General features: G+C 35.1%; 2 protein-coding genes across 3 annotated transcripts; both read right to left on the bottom strand.

Annotated features, from left to right (window-relative positions):
• Positions 1-410: 410 nt before the first annotated feature.
• On the bottom strand, positions 411-1,433 carry LOC103957050. Its single transcript, XM_009369124.3, has one exon. The coding sequence runs from the start codon at positions 1,431-1,433 to the stop codon at positions 411-413; it is 1,023 nt and encodes a 340-aa protein (XP_009367399.2).
• Positions 1,434-9,487: 8,054 nt separating this feature from the next.
• LOC103957049 lies at positions 9,488-13,429 on the bottom strand. Of its 2 annotated transcripts, none has more exons than XM_009369120.3 (12): positions 13,154-13,429; positions 12,844-12,915; positions 12,234-12,335; positions 12,013-12,129; positions 11,572-11,815; positions 11,279-11,439; positions 10,883-11,190; positions 10,678-10,777; positions 10,463-10,522; positions 10,251-10,334; positions 10,057-10,173; positions 9,488-9,949 (listed from the first exon to the last, which is right to left on the bottom strand). In XM_009369120.3, exons 2-12 carry the CDS (start codon positions 12,901-12,903, stop codon positions 9,650-9,652), a joined length of 1,653 nt encoding a protein of 550 aa, XP_009367395.1. In that variant the 5' UTR covers positions 12,904-12,915; positions 13,154-13,429; the 3' UTR covers positions 9,488-9,649. The 2 variants fall into 2 exon arrangements, with proteins under 2 accessions (XP_009367395.1, XP_009367396.1); XM_009369121.3 differs by having other exon boundaries at positions 12,234-12,329.
• Between the last annotated feature and the right edge of the window lie 9,967 nt (positions 13,430-23,396).

The raw sequence follows: 23,396 nt of genomic DNA, 5'->3' as shown, positions 1-23,396 counted from the left end.
GGTAACGAACAAAAGTTATTTTTTTTTGTCAAACACAAACAAAAGTTATGGCAAATTAATAAATACCAGTTAGAAGATGGCAAAAATCTCATACTCTCTAATAGGCTTTGAGAAGGAAACTCAAAACAGCGGACAATTATGGGATTTGATAATCTATGCTTCTTCCAGCATGTAAATAACTTTGAGATAAAACAAAGAAATTAAGAATTGTATATATACAAAGTAACGGGGCAATCATATCTTGATTTTTATGATTTTTCACTGCACACCACTAACTACACTCCTCTCATATATGTATTCTACATTGGTAATTAACAAAAATAACAAATTTAATTACAACAAAAAAGGGATAAAAAAACATAAAATTTTCTTAAGAATAAATCAATCATCAATTGGGCAATTGGGGATAGTCATTTTCTTGAAAGAGACCCAAAGCCATTGGCAAGGGCACTGACTGCGGGATTGAAGGCCAATCTACCCAAAATGCCCTGCTTGTAAGGCAAGAAGGTTTTCTTCTTCATATCATTAGACGCTGCTTTGTTCACAGTGTAATGCAACTCGTGAGCTGAAACTGGCGGCCCTTTTCTCCTCGAGCTCGAAACCGAGGCCGGGCTGTCTATTGACCTGAAGCTGGAGTACTTCCTGAATGGATCTTTATCTGTGGCTCTTCCCTCCGATGCGCTTCGAAACAACAAAAAATCCTTCAGTTTCCATTTTCTTGAAGCCTTAGAAACTATGCAGGATGTAAACATAGCTGTAGGAGCTAACTGCTTGTTGTTTTGTTGTGGCTGCTGTTGCTTCTGTTGATTTTGTTTTTCTTCTTCTACCCATTGGTACTCTGAAACCCTCAAAGGTGACACCGATCTCGTCGCTCTTCTGCCTGAAATGGAGGATGACAAGGCTGCTGGAGCTCTCTCTCTACCTCTTTGTTGTTGTTGATCGCTTCTTCTCTCGCTTCTTCTTGTGTAGTTGCCCAATTGGGTCGGGGACGATGACCCAAATGGATATTCTTTACCCTTTTTCCGTCTAGGCGAAAGAACCTTACGGAAAATGGATGGAGGAGGTGGAGGCTTATTAAAGGGTCTTATGACGCCGCCATCGAAAAGCTCTTCAGCTGAGAGGGAAGTTCTTTGTACCTCTTCACCAACATCAAAAGCAAAGTCATCGAATCCAAAGTCCTCCTCACGTTTATGTGATTTCGGTGATCTTGGGGTGGCTGCTTGAGATGCTGTCTCATCATCTTTCCAGTTACTCGTGTTGGAAAATTCCTCAAAATCCCTATAAAACTCGGACATCCGAGTTGGGCTTGTTGGTGCACTCATATAGAAGTCTCCAAACCGCCGTGGTGTCGAAGGTGCAGTCACAGACGGCGAGGATCGAGCGCTGTTAAAATCGAAATCCATGTCTGCTCTACTTGTTATCAGCACCTCCATTGATATGATCCAATCTATAGTTTGCTTTGCTTCTTGTGTTGGGAGAGTTTGGTTTTTGAGAGGGACTGGAAAATGAAAAGACAAAGGTGAATAATATATATGGAGTACAAGTAGAAGAAGGAACGTAGAAATGAGAATAAAAGGTAGAGATTGTTGACCAATGACCATCACAGTAAGACTTGAATTAGATTAATGTGGGGCTGCCTTTTAATACTCTGTGGTTAAACATGGTTTATTTTCTATTACCTTTTTTTTTTTTGGGTAATGTTTATTTTCTATTATTACTTGTGCTATAAATCACTAAAACATCATATGCCAAAGTCTCATCATTCCTTTTTTGTTTTTGTTTTGGTTTTTGTTTTTTTTTTTTTTTTTTACCGTAGGAATTTTCCTTAAAACATTAATAGAGAGCAACATTACTTAAAAATAAACGCGGATGTTAAACTCTATCGTTCATTATTATATGTAATTGGTAATATAATACATCAAATGATTCTTATTTTTGATATCCATAAAATTTTCTTTATATAATGGTGAGGTTAATTTATATTAAAGTATAACTCATGGCGCAATGAATGGCATCACTCATTTCACCTGTGTTTCTTTGCCTCCAAGTTTAATTGGTTTGACCACAATGCATGCGGTCAACGTAGTCGATTGCTTTCACCTGAGATGTGGGATTAATTATAACCATAAGTTTGGTATGTGTTTATAAAGCCCAACCAAATGATGTGAAGAAAATATGAAATGTTAGTATAATACGTCTTAATCATGGGAAACGTAACTAGGGTTGCTTGAGAAATATGGTAAAACACGTAACTTGGCTCTTTTTATTTATTTTATATGCTATTGGGTTTCCCGTTGAAGATGACGAAGAAGTAAAATTTAAGGAAAAACTAAAGTTAATTATGCAGATTAATTGGCATGATGATTGTTACCGCAATATGGTGGATGTATCGTAAATTAATTCATCCATATTTTTGTTTTGTTTGTAAATTCGGTTAATTCAATTGATTAGAGAATATTTTGTACCTTTGTACTTAAGTTCAAATTTCTCTCAATTTATAAAGTCCTTATCAAAAATTATATTTTTTTATTCGATTTTGATGCCCTCCGACCTGAAAGATTAGCTGAATTGATTAAAGATTTTGTTTGATGGCTTTATAAACGTGCCTAAAATCGCTCTTATTAAATCTCACTTCTAGAAATATTTGAAGCCTCATCAATTTTCTTGAGCCTAAGGGTGTGCTTATAATTCAACATCTAATAAGACTCCGATGTTGTTGGGTGCAGCTATATATCTTGCTTTGGGACCCAAAATATCTAAATGGTGACAAAATGTTGTACAGCTGACAAATTTAGCCGAATCTCAAGCTGTACATAAGCCCCTTTTGTTGATTTTTTGATGCAGAAAAACAAATTTGTTAGGGAAACCTTATCACCTTTTACACCTATCCAAATTTACCTCCAACAATTTTTGCTCCTCTCTATAATTTTCTTCAGTAACCTTTTCTTATTGTAAATTAAGGAGAAATACTTCTATAGCATCAATATATTGTCGTTGTAACATTTTTTTTATTATTGTAAATGACAGTTGCAAGTCTTTTCACATAATGACGAAGTATTGTGTCATATCTGTATTGCCCGCGAAACAAAGAGTGAGTCAAATTCTTTTTTCAATTCATGTGTCACTGGATGTTGCATGCAGTGCTGTCCACATTATAACTTGGTACAACAAATACATGTGGCCTTTGGTGAGGAACAAAAGATGCAAAAGCGCATGGCGGGGTTAGGGTCTTAGAAAGAGATGTAAAGTAGTGGTTGGGCAATGCAGCCGGCAGGCTGCATGAATAATGCTTTCAATATGTGGGTGCACGTTTGTGCCCATCCATATATTATTTTGATGCATATTGACAAGCATTTGCCGTCCAATATGCGCTCCCCCTTGTATAAACTTTAATACCTAATTTAGTAGGATTTTTGTGCTTATTTGTGAATGGTATAAACAAATGTTCTTTACTATTTGTATATAACTAAGTAGATCTTTGCTGATAAAGATATATGGAGACTAATTCTTAAAGAGTAATGTTCTTTCGCTATATTTATATTTTAAACGGATTTTTATCACAAATGGTCTTTGAGATTGATCAAACTCATCATTTTGGTTCCTCACTTTCTAAATCAATCAATGTTGTCACTGACATTCACTACCGCACAATTTGGTCCTTAAGTTAAGATTCCGTCAACTATTCTATTAGTTTGTATGTGGGACCCACAAATCTAATGAAATGGTTACACGTGGATTACACAAAATAAGGGTTTTTATCGTAAATGGTCCCTGATATTGATCTAACTCCTCATTTTGGTCTATGAGTTTCAAAAAAATCGATAAATTTGGTCCCTGATTTTCAATACCGCACATCAATTTAATCCTTCTGTTAAAGTTTCGTCAATATTTTTTGTCCCACTAATCCAATCATATGGCACCACGTGGATTAACTATAATAAACGTTTTTTTTTTAAGATTTAAAACTAAAAGTAAAATAAGAAACTAAAAACCAAAACTAAAAGAAAAAAAGGTCATCGTCATCTTCATCAGGGTATGGTCAAAAAGAAAAGGAAGGCACCATGACACCACTAAAGTAATTGGCCTCCTGAACTCACTTATCATTCTCTCTATTTGGTTATAATCCTATCAGTTTTGAATTGAATTTGGATTCCATTTTATCGAATTTAGATTGATTTTTTTTTTCCAATTGGGGTTGCGGGATCCGAGAAAAATGTCAGAGGGGAATACTCGTCCGTTGGTTCACTCTTAAAGAAAATAGTTTCTTATAGTTAATTCACGTGGAGCCATATGATTAGATTAGTGGGACCACATCAGCACACAAACGAAAAATATTGATGAAATTTTAACGGAAGGAATAAATTGATGTGCAGTAGTGAAAGTCAGGGATCAAATTTATCGATTTTTGAAACTTAGGGACCAAAATGAGGAGTTTGATCAATGTCAGGGATCATTTGTGATAAAAACCCTTATTTTGTGTAATCATGTGTCACCGTTTCATTAGATTTGTGGGTACCACATACAAACTAACAGAATAGTTGACGGAATCTTAACGGAATGACCAAATTGATGTGGGGTAGTGAATGTCAGGGACCACATTGATTGATTTTGAAAATGAGGGACCAAAATGATGAGTTTGATCAATCTCAGGGACCATTTGTGATAAAAACCCCAACAACATATATTTTTATATTATCAATTTGTGAATTTGAAATTCGCAAGTGTTGCCCTCAAGCGAGGAGCTATACCATGGTAGGGTGTTTCTTAAAAAATACTCGTAAGTAAATTTGTTTGATACAATTAAAAATCAAAATACGCTAACAATTATAGTAATAAACTACAAAGATTATTTATTAATAGAATAACGGCTAGAAATTGAAGGCTACATTTTGACTGATTTGTATCTAATGAATAACCAAACGCCCTATTTATAGAGCTAACCCTAATTCCTACTAGGCAAGTAAGCGAAACCCTAATCTTAGTAAGCAAGGGAACCAAAATTTAAGCACACAAGAAAACTCATAAAATACCGAACTACGCTTATATGATAAATTAACTTTTCCAAACCCCTCCCCCCTCCCCATGTCAAACTCATGGTACACACCATGAGTTTGCCAACATGAAGTCAGATGTTGATCGCCGATGTTGATGTTGATGGAGATGTCGATGGAGATTTCTGGATGCCGAAGCCATGAACATTCCATATGCATGTAGATTCAAAAGTTGTTGGGGTGTACGAAATTAAAGAAGGCATATGAATGCTCATCGTCTCTAAATGAACGAGGTTTTCGTATTTCACCATCAACGAAAAAAATAGAACTGATCACAAATTTTCAATGCAAGATTTCAATGCCAGTGGAAACTTCAAACAAACAAAACAGAAAATCCAATCTATCCCCATTTACACGTCACTTAAGTTGTGATCAGTCCAAACACTTGAGTAATCGTTGTGGTCAAGCAACAAAAACTTTTGCTTGAGCCTTTAAAGCAGCATGCAGCCCAACAGCTTTTCACTGTCAACCATCCCAAATTCGTTGATAATCTCAGATCAGGATTCTCTCCTAAGCCTAGGAGGTTGAGCCTTCTGAGCAAATCACACGGCCTGTTGGATCAAAATTCAACAGCTACAATTATTATAACTTTTAAAAAAGCCTCCAGTTTGTATTCAACGGTCTGTATAATTTGCTCAGGAAGCTTAGCCTCCTAAGTTCAGGAGAGGATCCTGATTCGATAATCTCGCATTGATTCAAAATAAAGTCAATAAGTTGCTCAACCGTTTAAGTATCTGAATTTTCGTGGACAGTTATATGCTCATGGAACCATGTGTGTGGCAAAGAATCTTCTTCAATTTTAGAGGTACGTATAAATTTGAAAATTCCGTCTTAGTTGCATAAAACAAATGCCAAATGGGATTAAGAAAAAAGAAAAGACCATCTAGAAGTGAAGACAGCTCATGGAGTTGAATCGTTGGCTGACAAAAGTAATATCAAAATGTGCATGACACGCACATGAGTGCACATCTATTCCCTAAAAATTTAAATCAAAACAAGGCATCGTAATCGTACGTACGTATGCAAATTAAAAAAAAATTCTTAACTCATGACAAGGTACAAATTGACACACAACCCATAAAATAAACATGCCCCGGCCCTTCAAGGTTCATGTATGTACAAGAAGCTAGCTAACTTCGAATAAAATAAAAAATAAAAAAATTTAACAAGAACTAGAAGCTCCTGTGTTTGTAGCCTACATGGTGCTCATTAACAACTCTTGGCTTTGCTTTGTTCTTTCTAATATTATTTTTAAACAAGCGATATCGAGAAAGAAGATAGTTTGACGTATGACCTCGAGTACACGGGTTAACACTTTGTTCTCTTAACCACTTGTTGCAAATAGTGGCTTTGATTTAAGCAAGCTAATTATACATTGAAGAAATGAAAATGATAATCAAACACTTTTTTCTCTCATGATACACTCTCGTTTAATTATGCACCTTATTTGATTTATTCAATCTGATAATTGTGCATGCGATAACCTTTGGCTTGTTGTGGAGCGAGGCTAGTGCCTCTCACTCTTCAATAAGAGAGTATTATCCACGAATTAATAAATAAAATAAACTAATAGAGATGATTAGTTGGGTTCATATCAATTCATTAGGTCAACTTGCCTTTTCAAATAATAAACCATTTGGCAAGCATCTTAATACTAAACAACAGCCTCTCTCGCAACTCCCATGCATGAAATTGTTTTTTGTTTTCATGGTGTTCATTTTGGCGTATAAAACGTGCTGAATATCATTGGATTCGTCTATGTTTTCAGTTCCCTGTCGTTAATATAAATCATGAAAATGTCAACCCTTAAAAATTTGTTAGGAATTGGGATTGATCTAATCTAGGGTTCAGCCAGCCCATGTTCTAAATTATGTCTTCTCCAAGCCTCTTGAGTTGGTGATCACCGATTGGTGCTGTTGCTGCCATGCATCCTATTGTTAGCCCCCATTATTGGTTCACCTCTACTACTTTTGGTATTGTGTGATTCGGCTTCATAAACTGGTTATATGTTCAGTCGAGAAATATTAGTTGCAAATTACGATCCCAGAAATATGCAAATCTAACTCATTGAAGGTCACAAAACAAAGTTTAGCGTTGCGACAGTGAAGGAAACCCTAGCTAAAGATAAAAAGAAGTCGCTCACCAGTTACACCCTTGCCGCTAACCTATGACTTGACTTTCCTCTAGGACCACATCTCATGTTTCCATTTGATTTGTTTGTGGTATTGCGATATTTTTGGACGTGGTGGTGAATGATGATTTCTACTTCGATGGCAGTGTCAAAGTGTCAAGAGGCATCGCAACTAAGAGCATACATTGTTTCAAATTAGGGTGTTTTAACGAAATACTCCCGGTACTATTCACTTTTAACGAAAAACTACATTTTTACTTTTCCTGACTACTATTCACTACACATTTATTTGTTCTTTTTCATTAAAACTACAGTTTTTTTTTTTTTTAATTTTTCGTTAGTTTTCCTTCCAAATTACGGGTTAAACCTTCAAGACAAATCCCATAAACGTTGCAATTGACAGAAATGACATAATTCTCATCTAGAACGTTCAGATTAGTCACTAGAGAAAGTTTACCAATATTTAGCAAAATGTTTGTTCGTGGTTGCGATGTCTCTTGCAATTGGGTTGAATAATCATTTTGTCCCTCCTTCAAATTGTGTTGCTTGAGCATTACAATTTTTTCGATTCAAAATAATATTATATTTATGGGGTGTGATATCCACACACCATTTTTTACTTCTCACACATCTTTTAATTTTCGGCTGTCGGATCAAATGAATTGAAGAAGATCAACAGACAGAAATTAACAAAGGGTGTGTCAGAAATAAAAAGAGATGTGTGGATAGCACATCCCTATATTTATATCGTTTTTTATAAAAAAAAATATAACAAAAACAAAAAAAGTACACACATATCAAACCGTGATTTATGAGTTTAACTCTGTCGATTAGAAGGAAAAATAAGAAATCCAAAACCATTCAGCTCCAAGTTTCTTTCAAGTCATTGCAGCTGTTCCTCATCATGTTCACTCTGTGAATGGACCCATAAATGATAAATATATGTACCTAAAAAAAGGGACTCTAAACACAGTTGTCTTGTATAGCAGTAGGAAGATACACAGTCCAAATGTCTTTCAAAAAGATATTGGTGCAGTAGCCCTGCAACGGTTAGGTTTGGGCCTCAAACGGTAGCCGTACTATTTGTTTGAGTACCAACTTTTGACGCCAACAAAATGCTGTGGGGCGATCCAGATTTGTCACGGGTGTTGTGCTATTTCAGAAGACAGAATATCTCCAAGCCTGAAGTCGGCAGGTACAGAAAATCTAACTATTCTGTATGTTCTTTAGTAAAGGGTGATAATTGTGGTAATTTTTGTTAATATTACTCAACATCCCGCATTAGAAAAATAACATATTTTGCTATGATTTAAGAGTTTTGGGGGAAGGGATTATAAGTCGGTGTTGTAATGGCACGTCCTACTTATGAGCTCTTAAAAATTGGTATTAATTAGGGGATTGTGAATCCGTCTTAAAAGAAGGAAATGGTTGCCACTAGGTGGGACGCCGGAGACACTGGTATGGAAGGGTGGTGTAATATTCTAAGTCGGTTTTGTAGTGCACGTTTTACCCATGAACTCTTAACAATTTGTATCAGAACCTGATTTCGAGTTAAAGAATATTAATAAATGAGTGTTCACTCATCCTAAGTTGGCTGACGATGACGTAGGTACAAAAGCGTGGTGGAATGTATGGAACATCAGATTTAACGCTGTAAACTCGATTAATAAGAATTACAGAAAGAAAATGTAACTTGTATGAATGCATGGAAATATTGTCGGGTTTTTTTTTGCTGATTTTTGCCTTTGGTTAAACGCCCCACTCAGGTTTAGACTCTAAGGAGTGACCCCTCCACATTGAAAAGCGTGGTTTGGTCGTTGATTCGATGTGGATGCATGATGGAAAGGTATGCGTCGTGAAAATGACAAATTTTAGGACCACTCACTCAACTTGTTTCCAATAAAATTTTCTTGAGCATGGACCAATACTTGGATTCTCCAGCTATACAGATCCGATCATAACCAGCGCTTTTTATATAAGCAATATCAAAGGAGGGGGAATTGAATAGAGTATCAGAGTGTAAAGGTGAAAGCTCTTCATTATTTGAGTTACATACTCCACTACTGGGAATAGGGAGTAGAACACATAACTAGAGAACATATGTAAGTACTCTATTTGAGCTACAAGCCCTCGTGTCGATCGGAGAATGGAGTAGAACACAGGATCATAATGCATATGTGAATGCTCTAGACTACTTGAGCTACAAGCCCTAGTATCGGAAAATTGGGAGTAGAACACATGACCCGAGTGCAGATGTAAATGGTATAGACTACTAAAGCTAAAAACTACTTCTAATCATAGCTAGTGCTTTCAAACTCGACGCATTTCTCTCATTATTACTCACAAGTTACAAGAGAGCATGTATTATACATGTAATTTGCATATATGTCTATATCTATGTACAAAATCATAAACCCCAAAACCCTTACAATGATGTGAACAATAATTTGCAGAGCCAAAAGATGGATCATGTGCATAGAAGGTACCTAAAATTAAACTCATACGGCATTACTTGGACAAATTGTAAAAGAGGCTCATTTTTACCTCTTTCAAGAAGCTTAAGTGCCTCTTTTCCTAGTTCACTTGGGAGCTGAAGGCAGATCCAATCAAGCAATGACTCCAAATCCTTAGCAAAATCAGGTAAATACCAATCCAAAATCTTTGGAATTGCAAACCTATGTGATGAAATTCCAACTGCAGCTTGTAGGTACTCTCTTTTTGCAACTTCCAGTTCATTTTCAACTTGGGATGCAGTGTACACTCTCACCTACATTTTGGCAGAGATCATTTATTAATAATGTCAGTTAGCCGCGTTCATAATTAAATGATAATAGACAGATAGATTTTGTTTATTCCGTGTGTAAACAAACTTACAGAAGGGGAGGACCAGCTGCCACATGATAGCGCAAACGTTACCAATGGTTCGGATAATTCCAATCCGAAAGTATTTCTTGCCGTCATCTCATCATTTTTTGTACCCTTGGAGAAGGTCTGGTCAGGAGTTAAAATTATGATGAGAAATCTTCTCTTATCTATCTTCTATGTGCAAGCAAGTTGAGTCTACTTACATATTTTGAGTGAAAAGGCAATCTCAAGATGAAATGTTCAATCGTTATTGCATTCAGTATGTGTCCCCCAACATTTATTGTCGCCTGATTCACAAGAAACACAACCATATGGTCCATATATGAATTATTGACAAGCAGAAGTAATTCAACAATCTGGTTTGCTATATAAAATTTGTGAAAATTTTGTGTCATAAACAAGACATATTTCATACCTTCTGCATTAGGGCAACAATTATCTCGGGACTCTCAGGTATGCCGTGCTCGAGGAAGGCCTGCAGTATTGAACAATTGCAGCAGATGAAACAATTTCGTAACATAAACTTGACGGGAAACAAACAAGGAAACGAAGACTTGATTACTAAGGCGTAATGGCACACGATTGATCTGAAGTGTTAAATAAGAATCTCTTTTGATGGCTCTTACATACATTCATCATGCAGGAGTTGTATATATTGATCCAGAAGGCAAGCTTCTCCTGATGATTGAGGCTTTGTAAATTTACAGAAGCAAGTTTCCGTAGCAGTAGTCTGCAAATTCAGCCAATAAATATGACTATAAGTACTACTAAAATAATCATCATATCATGCAACAAGGTTGGAAACCAACCAAACATTTCAAAACAGAGAACTTACTTCAATCTGCGGAGTAGGAACAAAGCATTTGCTGTTTGGTTTGGATTAATATTCCGAGCTTCAATTGCGTGTAATTGCTTATATGGACCGATATCTCTTTGTCCAAATTCCAAACAAATATCATAAGGATCCCAATTTTCTGCAGGACCCGAATTCTTAACTGAACTCATTCTCATGAGAATGCTTGATAAGCAATTGATAATATTTTCTGAAATTTTGTTAGGACTGTTATCTCCTGACAACTCCTTATCCGGCATACTAGGAAGTCTTGCTTGCGCACTTTCTTGATCCGCAGTTCTAGTTTCAAACTGAACATGCAACACAAGTGAAACAATGTTCATTGCACTGCAAACGAGTGTAATTAACTTAATGAAATTTGGTAATTTTAGTATGTACCTGTAGTTTCTGAGGCCCTAAACTCTTATCTGCAGCTCTGTGATCGATTGGAGGTCTCTTCGCTGGAGTCCTAACCTGACCTTTATGGATCAAGGCTCTCTCATTGCTCTTCGTAGAATTATTATATGATTGGTTCTCTTTTCCCTGCTTATCATCTGAAACTGCAATTAAGAACATTGAAAATCTCATGGCCTAGAAATTAGCATGTGATTGTTTGATCTCTGGCTGTGACTCCTTTCTCCCATGTTTTCCGTTGGTCAATTTTCAGCAATTAGGATGAACATATTGCTTACCGTAAGAGGATGGACAATCCTTTTCAGTGGAATTGGTAGAATTGTTTCCCCCTTGAGATTGAAATTTGGGATTCTTTATCGGGTACGAATCAGATGAAACAGCTGAGGATGTTTCCATTTTCCTCTTGGAGGTTGAAATGTATACAGCTTCCTGATACAAGTCCTTCCTAAAATGCACTACCTGTTCTTCGAGCTGAACCACCTCCTCTTCCAAAACCGCCACTTCTGCTAGAAGCTCTAATGTCTACAAAATTTAAAATTACAATTGAAATTACTGTCAAAACTTCTTTAAGTTCATTAGTCCTAATTACTTTCTTGAACAATGGACATTGGTGCAAAATACGTGGGTCAAACTAGTTGGCCAGGACAACGAATTTATTTTCCCGTAAATTATAGCATATTAGAATATCGCTTTGTCTACAGGAATAGTGAAGTACTCACATAAGGAGGCAGATAAGGAGGAAGACGAGGAAGAGCTCCTAAGGGTCTTGTAAATGCCCTCTGCAAAGCTCTGTGTACATTCTCTTCATGTCTGAGCTTCTTCTTCAACTTATCAACCTAAACAAATTACAGTGTTCAACTCAATAATCAATACTAATTAAAAAGATAGAGAGCATATGAAATTACGTAACATAAAAAGTAAAAAAAAAAAAAATTCATACGTCTTGTTGTAAAGCCAATTTTCTCTCTCTGCTCGAAGCTCTTCCATTGCTGATTACTTTTCTGGTATCTGTAATCTTAGTCCCTTGCATTGAAACCTTTTCCTTTAAATATACAACAATTAGCTTCCAATACAAAAAACTGAACTGGGCAGAGAAGAAAACTTGTAAAAGTTAAACCCCATGTTGGAAATGGATCAAAGAAGTTAAATTCACTTTCTTGTGTTGAAAACCAGTACAAGGGTCAACGGAGAATGGAAAAAGATACTATATAATTTTCCTGAGAAAATTTCGTGAGGCAGGGGAGATAAACAACTACTGAGATTGAAGCGGAAGAACCATCACGGAAATCTATCTAAAGATGTCAGCAATTTAAAATTTTTTGGGAGGCTCCAAACTTTGAAGCCATGATTTGTGGTGAAAAACGGTTAAAGCTAAAAGTTGAAATGATAACAAATTCGCGCTCCATGGAAATTTTCCATAGGCTCCTCTCACAGTGAAAGCATTAAAAGGCCAAAAAAAAAAAAAAATCCGTTTTTCGAAAATTATGATTAAAAAATGTGAGAAAAGTGCATAACGTAGCTTAGCTCAGAGTTCAGAGTATATGATTTACATTTTTATTCTTCTCAGGTGGCTTCATAGACTGCAGCCTTGTCCTCACTCTGGTGTTCATCTTCCAACTTGTCTGCAAAATTGTTAGCGAACCAATCTAATTACTTCATTAGAGAAACAAACTTTGAAATGAGCAAAATTCAATTAGGATTTTCTAGTAATACTCCGGAGTTTTTGACGGTTAGATTATTGGTCAATGATAAAATGACCAATATCTAACTGCTAAAAACCTTGAAGTATAGATACTTTGGAGCACCGGAGAATTTTCGAAGAAGATGAGTTGAATTGCTATAAAGAGATCAGATTCATACCCTTTTACAGAAAATAGTTCATTCCTTTAAACAAAAACAGAGACAAGAACTTCAAGTTTCAATGCCACTAAACAGTAATCACTCTCCAATCTCTCCTGCCTTCCTCGTTCATGGTGAACTAAAAAGTGCAAAACTAACCAAACCCATGTCACAAATTCTTGGGTATTTGAGCTGGGATGCTTTAGATTAAGCAAAACTTAGAGAGGGAGAGAGAGAGAGAGAGTGAGCGTTGGGTTTTGGATATGCAGAAAGATAAGGGAAAAGAGCATCTAAGAGCAATGTGCAGAGCCGTACAAAAAAACTAGAAGCAAAGTCCACCACAGCAATGGTGCTTTCTCACTTCTTTGCGTCATCATGAACCAACGTGCACCTTTCTCTTTTAAGCTCCTGCAACGTAGCACCGACTCTGCTGCCTTTTATTTCACACCTTCTTCTTCTTTCCCTATTTTTTTTTGTAATTCCGAGAATGCCCCTGATTCATGCCATAACTGTCAAAACTCAATGGGGAAAATACACTAGGAGACATAAATTGTGTTACCAAAGTTATAAAAGTTTGTATTTATGTGTTCATATTTCTAGCAAGATCATGTAGTTGACTACTGGGGAAGACCGAGAGGGATTTATATATTTCTGGTTTTTCCACAATTTATGTGGATGTCAAGTGACAAGTATGATTTGTTGATGCATTAAATAAGATGTGGGGGTGTTTATTTGAAGGCAAAAGCTGCCCAAATCACATGTTTTGCCAACCAGCTAAATGGGTTTTAATCATGGAAAAAGAAATAAAATATATGGGCACTAGCTCCTGGATTGCTTGACCATTCAAGATTTGATTCAGAGTTCAGACTTGTTCTTGTTAATTTACCATGTGTCACCGATTCTTCATTCATGCATGCTTAGTTAATGTTGTTATTTAATTCCTTATGTGCAGACGCTCCAATATTTAATAAATTGGATCCGATTTTCTTATGTTCTTTTTATTGGAGACTATATATATGATAATTATAAAGATCGTTATAATGAGATGGCATGTCATAATAAATGTAAATTTCTCACAGATAAATCGTTTTTTGCACTTGAGAATTACTTCCTTCAACTAAGTGAAGGTAATTACCATTTTCAATTAAGTAAAGTCAATTAATTACCAAAAACTAAAACTGGTTTGTAATATTTATTCAGTTAGGGGAGACAAAAAACTTTGCAGCTGTGAAATACTGAAATTATTGTTGGGGCTTCTCAACTTAGCATCATAATTCAATACTAGGATACAGTTAATTAGAGTAAGAACTTGAGAATTCTAATTAGAGTAATGACAGTACAAAAAAAAAAATTGAAGAAATAGGGACGAAACAAACAATCTTCTTATCTCTAACATAATACGTTATTTATAAGTTGAGGAATAAACTCATCCCCTAAAGGGAATGCAAGTTTTATCCTTTGCAATATTGCACAATCAAAATCGTTCTTATTCTAGTCTATATTTAAAGATCAATCCTACAACAACAAAAAAAAAAAAAAAAAAAAAAAACCAAATTAGAAATCGTTTAATAGTTCAATTGTTGTTGTCAAAATTTTAGTGTTCAACTAAATAACTCATCTATTTATTGGACATGGTTAAGCAATTAAACAATTTCACTTTGGGTAGAACTGATCTTTAAAAGAAAATTGAGAAAATAAACAATTCAAATACAAGAAAGTTCAATGAGAAGGTTGGTAGCATTCATTTTTTATGACTACTACTATTAGAATAATACTATAACGTACTTTCACCATAAAAAATTCATAAAGTAACTGTTCAAAATCTTAATTTTCATGTGAAGATCATGCCTACAAAAATTTTTTCGAAACAGAGTACGTTTAGTCATTTAAATATATCAAATATATGAACATTTAATTACCAAGTAACATATTTAATAAATTAATAAGTCATCAATTAGTTGATAAATTAATAATTAATAATTTATTGATTATTTAATATTTATTAGCTTAACATATTTTTATATCGAAAAATTAATTAGAAATTTAACTGTATAATTGTGATAAGAGATGATCATGCACACATGGGATATTGGAATTGGTGTTCTGAAAGGAAAGCTATCATGATGTTGATGGCAGGAAATTACAAATGTGTGAGTATATAAGTAAAGTGACACAAATCCTCACTGCAAATGCTGGCCCAACGCATGGCCCATTTTAGAAAAATAAAATTCCCAGGATGGTCCAACACTTGCAAAAACAAAGAGAAAAATAAAAACTACAAAATATGGACACGGCATTCCAGCCACGTGAGAGCGATCTCCAGCACAAAATGGGGTGACTGATGCAACCTATTTCAATGCTTATTTGATTACTTAATTATTAGATTAGTTTAATTGTCCATTATCAAGTAACTAATCAACTAATTAATAATTTAGTCGATTATTGTGAAATGACCTCAAGCAACCTCTCTTGGAAGGGTAGTTTCATCATTTTCTTGCAGGACTAGCAAAAGCGTAACGAAACAAAACTCAAATCAGCTATACCTTTCGTGCAAATTAGTTTTTCTTTTAAAAAATGAGATTACTTTCTTTAGCTTCCTTTAAATATTCATTTATTTGTCTTCCAAAAATGGGTAATTGATTTTTTCTGGATTTGCTGAGGAAGTTGGAGCCAGTTTTTTTTTTCAAGAAATGTAAGTAAGGTGGAAAAGATTATGCAAATTATGGCGTCCTAGTAAATGTCATTTTCGACTGCCATCAAATTCATTACTTATCTAATTAATAATTGAATGGAGCTGTTGAACGTGATGGCAATGTGAAGTATATATGCATTAAAGCCGGTTTACATTAATTTAGAGGGGACCTGATGATGTATCTTGCGCTGCAGGAAAAACCAGGACATATAATATACTTTTAGTATTGTTTGTGAGAAATTCTAAAAGTTCTGTTACCCTTTGTTTTAATAAATTTAGGGCGTGTTTGATTGGCTTCTCTAAGTTTTACTGGACTGGCTATGAAACTTAGATCGTGTTTGGTGCAAGCAGGGATTATGTTTAATGAGACTAAGTCGGAGCAAGACCCCCCGAAAAGGAGAGGATTGCTAATCCCGTCTCCTACACTTGCTTTGCTTCATCTCAGGCTCGTCCAGGACTCCAATATTCTTCGCATAGTCCTCATAGCCGTCTAACGATCGACAACGGACCTGCATTATCGTCGAACCCAAATCCCTAAAAGACAAGATATTTGAAAGAACGCTGCCAGAGGAGGGCTGTTGCAAGCGCAACAACGACTAGAAGTGTTCCCAATCCCGCTTCAATGACGACACTACAAGCACAAACCACCACTTCAAAGAGGTCAGACCCAAAATCGAACGGATCTAGGCCAACCAAGCTTGCACATTCGGGATTCCACGCCCACCGAACAAAAACTTGAAAAACCAAGGTCGATTCTTCGTTTTGCATAAATTTTTTTTTTTTGGCAATTAATCGGAAAAAAAAGGGAAGGGAAGGAGAGTGTGGGACAGAGAGAACGAGGGAGATAAAAGGAAGAAAAAGATGGGACTGTGGAGGCTTCCAGAGAGAGTTAGAGGTTTTTTTAGAATAAAAAAAAGGTAGAATTAATTAATATAATATTATTAGATATGAATTAAAAATATAAAATTATAGTTTGGTATTATCCTTCTTTTTAGTCCGACACTGCACCAAACTAAGTCAGTCCAGCTTAGTGTAGTCTTCTCTAAGGCATTCTAGCTTAGTCCCTGAAGTTAGTTCAGTCCGAGATAGTTCCGTGCAACAAATGCACCCTTATATTATTATTGGTAAGGTTTACTAGTGGTGGAGCTAAATTTTCAGTTCATTGGGATCATGATAAGGGAGATATTGTAACATTTTTTTTGTATATATAATTCATGACTCGTTCTTATATTATGGACTCATCGTTGTATGATATCATTTTCAATATCGACACTATTATTTTGACGTATACAATCAAATTATAACTACATATTGATATTCAATATATGATTAGTCTCTTTCACTGTACAATCAAATTTGATTATCATAACCAAATACATCATCTTTTGCGAAAGATCAATCCTTTCAATTGATTGAACTCACTATGAAAGACTATGGATCAATCATTTCAATCGATTGAACTCACTATGAATGACTATTGTTTAATAGAGTGTTTGAGAATAATGGAAATCAAATAAGAAATCAAACGCATGAAGACATAAAACTTAAGCTGAACCTAATTATTGGAAGTTTTTATTGGGATAATGGGGATCAGTAGCAAGAATTATATGGAGTAATATAGAGCTGCTGGGGGTCATGTTATATGTTACATGATAATGCTGATATTATAAAATGTTTATTACACTACTTATGTTGATAGTTACACAATAATTGTATTGTTACAGTATAGATATAAGCTCTACCTTCACGTTTAATGGTATTAAAGTATGACATTAACATTTAACGTCCAAAATACAATAAATGTAAGTTACACTACCATAATCGGCTAATTTTAAAGTCCAACATTACAACAAATAACATAGAATCTCATTACTGTAAAATGCTGATTATTACATTATTCACATCATATTAGTATATAACACTGTAAAAGCAGAACGTGATGCGTCACCTCATTACATTACAAAAGCATCGTTTGATTAAAAGTATCATTACATTTTTTTAAGGAAAACTAATGAAAAAGGCTTGAAAACTTTGAGTTTTAACAATAACGACAAAATAAAGGGTAAAGTGAATAGTACCATAATTGATTTTTTAGTGTAAAAATGTAGTTTTTTATTAAAGTGAACAGTACCAGAAACTTTTCGTTAAAGTTCTTTTTTTTGAAAGGTGTCATAAACTAAACTTTTTCTGTAACAATTATTTTTCTCTTGGCTGTAGTTAAGCATCCTGTAATTTTTCTTTAAATTGTCTATAGTAGATTTGCTGGTTTGACCAACCATAAAGAAAATGAGAAATTGAGAATGGAAAATATAACAATTCTTGGGCATTAGATTTCTATCTATTTGATAAATGACCAAAATTAAGAAAGAAAACTAATGAAAATGGTTTGAAAACTTTAAGTTTTAATCAAAATGATAAAAATGTGTTGTAAGTGAATAATACCATGAATGACTTTTTAAAGTAAAAATGTCATTTTTCTTTAAAATGAACAGTACTGAGAATGTTTTATCAAAACTCCCAAATTAAGAATCGTTAGGGGGGCATTAGACACACAGAAACTATTGCTTGATCATACAACAATTAAGATTTGTTGTTTCAACCGACCATTCTCTCTGGCAAAAGAAATTACAATTTTTGAAGAATCTAAGTTTTAAAAAGAACACAAAAATTACTACTATTATAAAACTACACATCAAATTTCTAATCTGAGTAAAAAAGGATTTGCCATAATATATAGGAGAACATGTTCCAAAATCGTTCATAATTAATCTTTGATTAATTCGTTGTGGTGTCCCGGCTTCAACTGAGAGCCTTTTATATATACACCACCCCACAAGTCATTTCGTGCACAAAGCCATCTACTCAGCCATGTTTTCTATAAAGTGCTCATTTTTTGCGGTCTTTTAAAAGCTTTTCAGTGTGGGGACTTTGATGAGTACCTCATTGAGGCCTATCGAGCTCATAGCTTTTATCTAATTCCTTTTCTCCTCTCTTATTTGTTTCCATAATTGCAATGTAATTGTAATAAAACTAACACACTTTTTTCATATTACATTACATTAGAAGGTTTCAAATTCTCGACCTCCCCTAGTCATACTTATTACCCTATCCACTTTCACCGCTAAACTAACCTCTATGGCTTAAACTCACACACTTGCATAATGCCAGCCAACAAACTCGAATTTGCAGTAAATCTCCAATTGTAACATGTCATAGCTCAATCCTCATCAAGATATAGTAACCTTTGAGTCATATCGGCACGGTTTTGTTGGCTTTCATATTCACAATAACAAAATGTTATGTAAACATATAAAGCACAACACTAGGGTTACCACAATCTACCTCGAAGGACGTCTGGCGTCTCTGTCAGCACACTTCAGGTCAAGTCCAGCTATAACTTCCATCTTAATCCAACTTTATGAATAAAACATTTCCAAAATTTAAATGTGACAAAAAACATGAAACTAATAATCAATTTTTTTTTTTTTTGGAATGCTAATTATGGAGAGCAAAGTACAATCATTTCTGGAAAATGATGGTTGATAATTTAGGAAATACATGGCAAACAAATAATCATGGAATGTTGGTCCAAAGCTGGATGTGGGCTTGATCAGTAACAGGTCCTACTATCCTTGCATGCTAAATAACTGAGATGAATCTGGTTCTAGGGTTTCTGGGGACTTTTTAGGTGCACGTCTGGCCAAAATAGAAAGTGAGAAATGTATTTTTGCAGTACTAGTAGTTCTGATAAAAGAGAAGGAAAAGCAGCTACATGTTTAAAAGTCTATCTCTTTTAGGTCCACCACATAAGAATCAAAGCTAGCATGCTTTGGCTTGGGGCTCTTTGTGGTTTATGTTAGTTAAGGTCAATTGATGTTTGGCTGTGTCCTATGTAAGGGTCCATTGTTAGACCAGCCGAAGTGACACCATACAAATCCACATTATTGGATTATTGAATGATAAAGCTAGCTCAAGATCGATATATGTGTGCTTTTATCAGAATAAAGGGAGAGATTTGGTATGCTTTTTACACTAGGGTAAAATAATTCACCGGGATTTGTTCATAGCTCTCACAAGGACAAAAGTTTTGCCAGCTAGCTGAACCATTTTTGCATCCTTTACTCTACACTTAACTTTGTCTTCTAATCACAAGGCAGGGCATATCTCAATGTGTACTTCATACTAAAAAATGCACGCCTACATTTATGAATACGTCGTATTTATTATTTAATTATGATGAAAGTTGGTGATACGTACCATTTGTTTATTTGTTCATGTATTGTTATTAGTTGAGGGAACATTAGGAAACCCCAATCTCTAACATGTTAATAAGAGATCTACATTGCACGAACTTACAAATCAATTGCGAACTTCCTAGTTTTTCGATGTGGGACATTTTTCACATTTTTAGGCCATCTCCAATCAAAGGGTCCATAGGGCCAGAGGGCCGAAAATAGTCCGAAAACTGTCTCCAACTGAGAGCCAGGCTAGAAGGCTCGTGGGCCCCACGAAATCTGAAAGGGCCAAAGGGCTAGCCCCTTACAGCCAGCCAGCTAGCCTTGGGCTGGTCAAATTTTTTGCTTAAAACTGTCGGATATAATCGATAGGAATAAGAGCAATAGTCTCGGTTATAACCGACACGAATAGTTGGAAAAATTTTGAATACAACGGCTAACTGATGTCAGCTAGGCTTGATTTTTGAATTTTTTTTTTATTTACAAATTTTTCCTATAACTTCTATTTTTAAATTATATTTTTTTTCTATAACTTCCTATAACTTCTATTTTACAAAATTTGTTTCATATATTTTTTTAATTCTATTTTTTTTTCCTATAACTTCTATTATACAAAATTTGTTTCATATTTTTTTTTAAATTCCATTTTTTCCTATAACTTCTATTTTACAAAATTTGTTTCATATTTTTTTTTAAAATTCTATTTTTTTCCTATAACTTCTATTTTACAAAATTTGTTTCACATTTTTTTTTAAATTCCATTTTTTCCTATAACTTCTATTTTACAAAATTTGATTCATATTTTTTTTTTAAATTCCATTTTTTCCTATAACTTCTTGTGACATCCCACATCGCCGAGGGGAGTGATCCTTATATGTATATTCTCATCCCTACCTAGCACGAGGCTTTTTGGAAGCTCACTGGCTTCAGGTTCCATCGGAACTCTGAAGTTAAGCTAGTAGCGCTCAAGAGCACTCTCATGATGGGTGACCCACTGGGAAGTTCTCGTCTGAGTTCCCAGAAACAAAACCGTGAGGGCGTGGTCGAGGTCTAAAGCGGACAATATCGTGCTACAGTGGTGGAGTGGGCTTAGGATGTGGTGGGCCCCGGGCCGGGATGTGACACTTCTATTTTACAAAATTGGTTTCATATATATATTTTTTAAATTCTATTTTTTTCCTATAACTTCTATTTTACAAAATTTGTTTCATATTTTTATTTAAATTCTATTTTTTTCCTATAACTTCCTAAGCGATTATACAACATTAAATTAAATTAAGTAACATGAAACAACATGAAACAATATGAAACAACATTAACCAACATAAAAATTATGAAACAAATTGTAGTTTTTAAATAATAAATTATGTTTGGCCCTCGGTTGGAAACGGTTTTTTGTGGCAGGGCTAAAACGAGCCCTATGGCCCTTTGACCATCGGTTGGAGATGGAGGCAAATATGATTATGTATTGTTCATTAAAATATTAATATCTTGGAGGGTTAGAAGGCTAAAACCAATCATCTGGCCAGCCCTCGATTGGAGATGGTCTTACACGTCCTCTTCTAAAACCATGAAACAAGTTGAGATTTCTCGCAAAGCAAATAATAAAACGAGTTGCATGCACGTGAGCTGGTTACTAATGAACGGAAATGGATATTTATATGATGAGGTAATAAAACTTTGTCCAAAGTTATAATCAGTGTTCGAAAAAACGCCCTAGGCGGCCGCCTAGGAGCTAGGCTCCTTGGAACCAAGGCGATTTTGTGCAAAATGGCTGGAAAAATCGGGGTGGCTCTAGGTGGCCGCCTAGGCGGGCTAGGCGATGCTAGGGGGCTAGGTGGTTTTTTTATTTTATTTTTATTTTTTTTTTGTGAATTTTGTTTAAAGTCTAAGTTCTAATTATACCTTGAAATTTTGTTACTTTTATAAAATAGGTGTGTTGTGTATCAACTTAAATTCCGGGATGCTAAAGATAAGTATCTTACATTACTAAATTTCTTATTTTCCTCCTATTTTCCATTTTATGTTGTTTTAAATTGTGAACTTGTTGTACATGTGTCATCCTACAATACTCCTCACTATGGTTACATGGCATATATGCTTAATGTGTTTTTAAATTTTGGACTTGTTGGATACTCTTTTTGCATTTTATCATTCTTTTATTATCTTATCTATGGATTTCATACAAGTATAATTTTTTGTTAGTGTCAATATGCACTTATTTACAAGATATACAAGAAATTTACCTAAATCCGCCTAGGCGCCACCTAGCTGCTTAGGCGCTAAGCGCTAGCCCGCCGCCTAACTAGCGCGTAGTGTTTTTTAGAACCTTGGTTATAATATAAGATTTCTTTTTGGCCTTTTTGCTTCTCAAAGATTTAAATATTGGTGGTGGATTTAGTAGAGAGGAAGAGTCCAAGATTTCTCAGGGTGATGAGGACGGGAAATGCGACAAAGCTGCAAGTAAACAACGAGAAATCTCGAGAGGTTGTTCAAAGTTTCAAGGACCCGTCATTTTCTGCTTATATGTTTTTAGGGTTTGCCAGCTTGAACCAGGGAGTGCTGGTCCCTGCTTATTTGTCTTTCTTCTACTATTTCTCTAATTGTATATCTACTTCTTCTCTCGCAACCAACAATGTCCATCAACTGTTTGCTCTCACATCCAAATTCCAACCCCAAATTATGCAGTCATTTTCCGATCAAGTAAATTAAAAGAACTGGTTTCACATTTGAGCAATTAATTCAGGTGAACTGTTAATTTATATGCTGGCCCTCCACAGTGGAGGGTAGTCAAGCCTCAACCTTCTTTATTTTGTTTGTTTGTATGTTAAGATTTCGAAGATCTTTTTTAGTCTTGGGTGTGGTGATGAAATTGTCGGGTGCATGTGCTCCCAAGACAAAACTAGTCGTATGTCATGAATAACTTTCTGATCCAACTTCTTGGCAGGCTTGTTGATTACGTCTAGAGTAGAATTGGGCCACAAAGTTAGCTTGGTTGTGTTGAAGGATTACCTTCAGCTTTGTGCAAGGAATTAAACACCAAATCAAAGATTGGAGGGATCATGTTGATACTAAGATAAACAAGTGTACAGTAGTTGCACACATTTAAAACAAATAGTAGTTCCTTTGGCACGAGAGAGTCTAATGTTCAATATCCGATCTACGTATCTGTACGATTTTAAACACAAGATCTTCCATAGTCTATTATTTCCTGTTTTGAGACCCACCATTATCTCATATAAGACCCTACTCCCCTATCACATCACTCCATAACTCACTACCTCAGAGTTCCTCACAAAAGAATCTCTTCATTGACACAATTTTTGTAAGGGCTAAA

The sequence above is a fragment of a genome, unplaced genomic scaffold (assembly GCF_019419815.1).
Source record: "Pyrus x bretschneideri cultivar Hongxiangsu unplaced genomic scaffold, Pyrus_bretschneideri_v1 Contig1, whole genome shotgun sequence".
Taxonomy (NCBI): domain Eukaryota; kingdom Viridiplantae; phylum Streptophyta; class Magnoliopsida; order Rosales; family Rosaceae; genus Pyrus; species Pyrus x bretschneideri.
Note: the sequence above shows the minus strand (reverse complement) of the source record. Positions and strands in the feature narration are given on the sequence as shown.